Source organism: Lissotriton helveticus, chromosome 10 (assembly GCF_964261635.1).
Source record: "Lissotriton helveticus chromosome 10, aLisHel1.1, whole genome shotgun sequence".
Classification (NCBI taxonomy): domain Eukaryota; kingdom Metazoa; phylum Chordata; class Amphibia; order Caudata; family Salamandridae; genus Lissotriton; species Lissotriton helveticus.
Window position 1 is genome coordinate 192,600,987 of NC_136071.1, and position 8,227 is coordinate 192,609,213.

An 8,227-nucleotide genomic window follows, 5' to 3' on the forward strand; every position below is an offset into this window, starting at 1 on the left:
TCTACCACCCCATGTGGCTCAGCCAGTCGAACAACTTCGGGCCAGTTGGATAGCAGGGCGGACCTGCAGTGCGGGATGCAATCTATCCTAGTCCACATCAGCTACACAATTAAAGTCGTCATTTATAATAAGGATCTGGGCCATTAGAGGAGCTAGCATAATGGACAAAGCATCAAAGAAGCTGCCTGGTCTATATTCGAAGCAAACACAAGGAGATGATGGACGGAGTGCTGAAACTTTCCAAACACTCAACCCCATGCACAGATCGGGGTTAAATCCATTATCATTATTTGGCGCACTTTGCCACCCCAGTTCAGACACCGCTATATGCAAATCGGTCTTGACCCTGTGCCTCATGGGAACAGTCCAGCCCGAACTGCCAAGCCATGTCTTCCCTGAGCCGGAAACAAGCATCCTGGGACCGGTTTCGGGCTCACAGCCCTCATCAGGCAGATTAGCTTGAATCCAGTGGCAAAGTGAGCAAGGGACCCACGTCTGGACATACCCTGCCAAATTAGGGCGAACAAAGCAAACACAAAGAGATGATGGAAGAAGCTCTGAAACTTTTCAGACACTCACCCCCAGTCACAGATGCATGGAGAATGGACAATGCCAAGTCACACTCCAGCAGAATCTAGAGGGGAGGCAGAAACTGCCTGATCCCAAAAACAAACACCCCAAGATCCCCGCCCTAGGATAGCAAGACAACATCCCCCAATCTAAACAAAAACACACAAAAAATCAGTCACTAAGGCATAGAAACCACCTACTTTGCACTGTATGGGGCAACAGCGGTAAGATGCTCCCCCAACGAAAGGGGAGAGTCGCAGCAGAGCAACTCACCATTCAACCAAATACCCTGCAGAGAACATACATCCCCATTGCATGCATCCCTCAGGCAACTGCCCACTCTGAACACGGAAGACAGGCATCCCCCAAGACTCCCCCTTTTCCTTCCACTGTAACACCAGGACAAAGTTTTATTGCAGATCGTCAGCAGCCTTCAGAGTTACATGCAGCAATTCCTCACGATGGGTGGTGTCCAGGGTGGAGTCCGTACATGGCCCCAGTTCATGTCCCCCACATCATCTCTTGAAAGTGAGGACAGTCTCCCGGAGTCTAGAGTTGTGAGTTTTGCAGCCAGATCCACTGCGCCCTGATGATCATGCTGAACCTGAGACACTGTAGGTGGGCTGTCTCACAAGCATTTGTCACAGGGCCACGTCTGGGACATTGCACACCACCTACCAGCGGTTTTAGCTACAGCCAGTTCCAGACCTTTTGGGGGTCCGAGAACAATGTAATCCCTTGAGCAGTGAATATGTGAACTCTAGCAGGGGTACAGCATGGCATATCTAATGCCCAAGTCAGGATGCTTATTCTTGGCCTCCGTACACAAGACCCTCTGACTCTGAACTGCCAGGGTAAAGTCAGTGAAAATCATAACTTTATGTTTTTCAATTTTCAACTCAACTCAATTTGAGAATGTGATTGCGATTCTGAAGACAGAGGAGGCATGCAACTGTTGGCCTAGGCACCTCATCCCGAGGTGCTGGGGGCGCTGGCACTCAGTGCACCCGATCCAGGGCACAGAAAGGGACACGCCCTCCTGGGACACCATTCACCTGAGCCAGTCCTCCATGAATGTTACAATGTCTGTTCCCTCCACACTCTCATTGAGTCCCACTGCTTGAATATTATTCCTGTGGCCACACACCTCAGACTCTTCTGCCTGGACCTTCAAGACCCAGATCCATTCCAGTAGCCCCTTCAGTTTTATTCTTCAGATCTCCAGCGGCCCTGACATCACGTGGTCCCAGTGGGATGGTGCACAGTGGGCACACCAAATCTCTGCCCTCTGAAGTAGGCAAACAAACACAGTGCAGCAGAGTCCCCAGGGTCCGGTCACTGCCTCTGCCTGAGAGTGAGCCCCAGAATGATCACCAAATGCAGCATAGGAGGGGTGAGAGCTCCCAAGTACAAGCCAGTAGCAGGCAGTGGCAGAAGCCAAGTGAACGAGGTCCCAGTACTTAGTCCCCCGTGCAGCCCTCACATATAGCAGGTGGTAACCCTGCTGGTAATGTAGGATGATGGCCCAACAATGCCCAGGGACAGCGAAGGTCTCCCGGAGGTCACAATAAGCACCATGCTTCAGTCCCTGCCAACAGGCAGGTAGTACAGCACCCTCACCAGCTGCCCAAGTAAATTCGCTTCACTGCATCTCCAGAGCCAGTGATTTTCCGCACCCACAAGCTTCAACAGCACTCCACAAGCCATCAGTAGGGTAGCAAGGAGTCTCCCGAGCTGCACAGGCCTGCCTACTTAAATCAGCACTTAGGCTGCAGTTCATTGCTGCACCGTCTGTCCTCAGACACTCGATGCACTGATCCCACAAGCCATCCCACAAACCTCACCCCCATGGCCAGGGATCCGAGGGAAGCACCAGGTGGTACCAGCTGTCAAGTAGCACGTACAACTCCCGTCTGGCTCCCTAGGCGATTGCTGCTGCTCTCCATTGCTCCAGATTGAGCCTCCCACATCCTCCTCTGAATTGCCTCCCCTACTCTGCTTATTACCTTGCAGGGCACCCCCGGTCAAGCGTTGGTCAGGGGCCACTCCCCTCTCCACCCCAAATGCACTGTGGCCGGGGCTCTTGCAGCTGAATTAGGTTCTTCGGGGCACGCCCCAGTGACCACTTAGTCCAGGTGCCACCATCTTGTGTGCAGCCTGGAGTGCAGAGGCAGCCGGATTAGCCGTGCGGGCCGGAGAATACAAGATTGCACAATCTATATCTCTCAGGGTATAGAGCAGGGGTATTAGATACTGCTCCAACCCCTCCAAGCTACAAGGGCATCAAATGACCTCAGGATAGGGCCAGATGAGAGAGCATAGACGGGAGGCCCATAATCCACGTCTCAGCCCATCTGCGTCAGGCCACGCCCAACTCGATAAAATAGATTTTTTTCTACGCTAAGAAGGTTAACAAATCTTTGAATTGTGACTGTCTATGGAACCTATTTCCTCAATTAAAACATACAATACATTACACTTTAAGATAGCCAGTGCTAGATTTTCTATACCAAAGTAGTAGTACATGTCCACTTAGTGATTTAGAAGAATCATACAATAGATAAATAAATAAGTAAAAGTAAAGTAAGTAAATTAATGGTTCGTCTTGGTGTCTCCTATCTGTCCATTGTAGTAAATGTATCTCCTTTAAAAGGTAAATGGGGTGACTTAATCCATAGGGAGTGAAGTCTTTGTCCTACAGGTTGTGTATAGATCTCAGTAGTCTTGACAGACCCATTGAACTGTTTTAGCAAATCAGAACAGGATTTTCTGCTGAATGACGATTATTTCCTTGTGAAAGACATTCCCTACATGCACTTCTCAGTGACCCAAAATGATTCATTGAGTGCTTCAATCCTTGCAATATCCTACCATTTCTTTAACCCATGGGCTGTGTTTTGCTAGAGCCTTAAACATGGAATTCTAACCAAAACCAAACCTCTATGAGGGTTTGGTGAGTTATACACATTCTTCTAGCTTTTGCATACAAGATGTAAACCACGGGGTAAAATTGTGGCTGACCACTCACAGTTTTCATCCTTCAAATGTCAATAAATCGAGCACCATTGATTTGGGTAACACTAACCAACCTAATATGAAAAGTGGAGCAGTTTTAAGTTTTAACTATTGGAATGTGTCTGTAGTAGTTTGTACTTTAAGAACTGAAACTGATTTTTTCTTATCAATTGCATCTTCAAACGAGTGCCCAAACTTTTATGATTCTGTTTCCACAGCTGTCCAAATCCTCAGGATCATACTGTCACAGTTATTCAGAATGGCGGCGATTTACTAGGACAGTTCTCTGTCCAGTTGTTTAAATTTAATAGTTATTACAGCTATGTTTATATGCACTGTGAAGTGAGCTTCTGCGACAATGACACCAACTGCACACCAGTAAGTACCAAATTGACAACAGTAACGTGAATTACACCATGTAAATAAAAAATGGCCATGGTCTCTATAACAGAAGTTGTGCTTTTTTTTAAATAGTATTGTTCCGGGTCAAGAGCTCTCCAGATCCCTTCTAATGCAACAGGAAATTATACACTAAGGATTGGGCCCATCAAAAATAGAGGTAATTTATGTTGTTTTACTATCACTCAGTTTGTTATTTGTTACTTTTTGCTTTACATGGACTCATCACCACTCTAGAGTGCGTGTTCACTTTCCTTCCTTGAGGCTTGTATTTCATCACAACCCATGAAGGCTGTAGAGGAAAGCAGTTGTTGATCTCTGGCTGGGATGACATAAAAGCGAAGAGCTTAATTCACAAACATTTCAGGGGTAAGTTAGGAGCACGTCATACTTACTACATGAACTCAGCAGTAGGTCAGGAGTACTCCAAGAGTAGGCCATTGGAATCTTAGTGTATTTTCCCAGTGTTCTGAAAATATTTTCATATGAAGCTAAATCTAGCCATTAAGGTATTCCAGGAATGTTCTACAAACTACAGAAACATTCTATTCAAATGATTGTGTAACCTAATTTAGATGTCAAGTTTGAGACTCACTGACAGAAAAATATATGTAAAATCAAATAGTACACCTGAAACTCAGAACAAAGCTTAGTTATATCAAATATAACTCTTACAAGGTCGTGTCACAGTTTCACTGGCCTATTTCAAATACACATTATACACATTACCTGCAGGTCTCCCTTTGTCATCCTCAGTCTTCACCATGCAAGGGTGGATCCCACCCAAGAGACAGGTAGTGTTCAATGCTGTACACATTACACAATACCCATACAGAACACTAAACTAAGGTTTTTAGTACTAAAACTATTTTATCACTGCTACACCACACACCCCCTCCCGTCCTCTTCCCTTCCGGCATACCCCATTCTGAGGGGAAAATGTTCCTGTTTTCTGTTATGTGGAGGACATGGAGCATCTTAATTAAGTTAAGTGCTTATGCTTATCTTCTGTTTGGTTCAGGTTTTTAATTAGTGCTTATGAAATAAGCTCTATTTAAGTACCAGGCGTTGCTCTCTTGCTGGTCCCGCTTTGCTTGCTGTATCCGCAAGTGGGTCATCTGTCAGTTGAGCACGCAGCATCAGAGGGCCTTGTATCAGCAGGTGTCCTTCGGCAAGCTGGTCCAGCTTTCAGAAAGCGGCTTACAGTCGAGGATGGTAATTGGTTTGAACTCAAGGGATATTTGTTGGCTTTAGCTCAGCAGGCCATTGTTGTTAAGACCATGGATGGGAAGAAAAGTGTCTCAAAGAGGCATTATATTGATGATGATAAAGCTGGACCTTCCAAAATTTAATTTTTCCTCTGCTGAACTGCAAGATGCTGATGATAAGGCAGTGAGCATATCATTGCATGGTCATGGCAACAGCCTTACCTGGAGTGATACAGATAGGACCTGTTCCCAAAGTTAAACTTACACGTGAGCAAATCTATTCATGTAAGATTACTCTCACACTTTGTTGAAAATGTACAACTTTATGCTAGTCACCATTTTCGAGAGAGTAAATGTACTACTCAATGTTAACTCCATCTTCTAAATTTAGAGGGTGAAGCCGAATTTCCAACTATAAAGTTACTACATTTTCACACAGAGGTGGAGATCTCCACCACCAGGCGAAGATCGCCCTATGGTAAAGGATTGGAATTTCTTTTTAAAGTTCATTAGTACATATGAATATTGAGAGTTGAACTACAAAAATCAGTTCAGCCAGGCCAGGGAGAGAATGGGGCTAGGACGGTAAATCTCAAATCTGAGGAACTGGGTTTGAGTTTCGGCAATGACGCTTAACATCCTGTGAATCTGGGCAAATCACTTAGAGTTCAAGAAGATTTTATTATCAGAAGAAAGAGAAGGGTGTCAATACATAATAAACAGTATCAAAAGCACATAATTACAATACACAATAACCGTAATAATAATCATACACAATTTGGACTTGATGGTAGGAGGAAAAAGAACAAAACGAAATATGCGAAACATGAATAACATTATACTAAATAAGAAATGGGAAAAGTCGGGGTATTCAAGTGGGTTTAAGAACTTCTTACTGAGCTGGTTGGAGTTGGGAACATCGCTTGGCACTGGAACTAATATACTTAGTTACAGGTGACCATAAAACTAAGCGTTTTGTTGCCATTTGTATGGGAAAGAAAAAAGAAGTGTCTAGCCTGTGATTATGGCATATCATGTACCACCAAGCTTTGAAAGAAAGTTTTTTGAAGTCTTTCCAATTTGTGGTGATTTGTTGGAAAGCAACCGCTAATAGCAAATCAATAATTCTAGTGTTGAGTGTAACATTATCCCAGATGGATGATAAACTTCCTAGAAAAATATGAACAAAGGAGAAGGGAAATTTAGTTGCAAAAATTAAATTAATTTGGGACCATACTTGTTCCCAGAAAATGTGGACATGTGTGCATGAGAATAACATATGAAAGAAGTCAGCGTTTGGAGCGGAGCATGTCCAACAAATATCCGGGACAATCGTGAACCTTTTACTTAAAAGTGTCTGTGTGAACAGAAGTCGATTATAGACAAAGAATAATGTTTGTGTTGTAATAGCTGCCCGTGAGGATTGACGGCTCTTGGTCCAGAGACCCGTCCATAAGGATATTGGCCATGAAGTACCAAAGTCTTGTTCCCAAGCCAACTTCGTTTTTTATTTCTGTTTAAGTGTGTTGATGTCAAGTAGATGACAAAATAAAGTAGATGCCCTGGGAGAGCTTCGTAAAAGAGAAGAAGTCTGTGGAGAAATAACCAACCTGTGGTTGGAGTCTGGGAAGTAGGGAATAAGTATCCATGACTGTCTTTTTTGAGGAGAATATATTTATTGTTAAATGAATTGGGTAGATGGTATAGTTGACTGAGCGAAGCAGAAGAGAAAACATTTGATTGTGAAAACAATTGATGTATCCAGAGAATGCCCTTTTGTCTCCACGTTTTCCAATAAATGGGTTTGTTTTTAATGAGCAGATTTTTGTTGTGCCAGATTGTTGAGTTAAGAAATAATTCTGTGGTAAGAGGAGTTGGAATAGGAGAAACATCCAAAAGTTTGGAAGTTAATTTAATTATAGGAGTAGATAGGGACTGTGGTTTGCGTGTGAAGGATAAATATTCTGAAAAAGAGAAGGGAAACAAGAAAAAACGCTCCATAGATGTCCATAAAGGTTCATTATCAGTAGAATCAAGCAACCAATGGGAGGCTTGGTGTAAGAGGAAGGCCTTATGATAAAAAAGAAAATTGGGAAAATTGACTCCGCCTTCTTTTTTAGTTCTCAATAATCTTAGTATGGACATACGGGGTTTCTTGTGTTGCCATAAGAAGGAGGAGAGAATGGGAATAATCTTGTTGAACCATTTATTAGATATAGGGACTGGTATGTTGGAAATAGTATACATTATTATAGGAGACTGTGTCCGGGATGGAAGACTTAAGTATAGACCTAAATATTTAATATGTTGGTCGTTTCAAGTAAAATTAGAAGCGTTAAAATCCGATTTGAAGGTATATTTGGTTAAATGCAGAATTTCACATTTGTCGTTGTTCAATTTATAACCAAAAATAAGAGAATACAAATGTACTTCTGCTAAGAAGGCAGGAATAGAGTCATCTGGCCATGGACATGAAGAGTAAAATATCATCAGCATATGGTGCAAGTTTAATATGGATATGAGGGGTTTGAAAACCATGTAAAGAAGAATTTTGACGTAATTTGGAGAGAAAGGGTTCTCGTGCCAAATTGAATAAGAAAGGGCAGAGAGGACATCCTTGACGAACTCCTCTGCCCAAATCAAAAAATGAAGATATCAAACCGTTAGCACAAACTGTTGCACGAGGATTGGAGTAAAGGACGGAAATCAATTATATAAATTTAGGGCCAAAGCCAAACCATTTAATCGCATAAAACAGATAAGTCCATTCCACTCTTTCAAACGCTTTTTCAGGGTCTAAAGCAATTGCCACATGGGGATGTTTTAGATCTATAGATTTAGATAGAACGTTAAATAAAAGTCATGTGTTGTCTGTTATAAAGCTCCCCTTAACAAATCCAGATTGTTCTTTCTCCAGCAAATTTGGTAAAAAAGAATCTAAACGGATAGCTAATGCTTTGGAATAGATTTTATAATCGATGTCGACTAGAGATATAGGCCTATAATTGTTACAATATGTGGGGTCTTTGCCTTCT

At 43.0% G+C, this 8,227-nt stretch overlaps 1 protein-coding gene across 1 annotated transcript in view; it reads left to right on the forward strand.

Annotated features, from left to right (window-relative positions):
- The window catches only part of LOC144783976 (uromodulin-like), a 471,766-nt gene extending 466,753 nt beyond the window's left edge, over positions 1–5,013 (forward strand). The window contains exons 8-10 of the mRNA XM_078662699.1: positions 3,804–3,963; positions 4,060–4,144; positions 5,006–5,013. Coding sequence (XP_078518825.1) covers positions 3,804–3,963; positions 4,060–4,144; positions 5,006–5,013 — 253 coding nt within the window. The remainder of the gene's footprint in view (positions 1–3,803; positions 3,964–4,059; positions 4,145–5,005) is intronic.
- Positions 5,014–8,227: the final 3,214 nt, after the last annotated feature.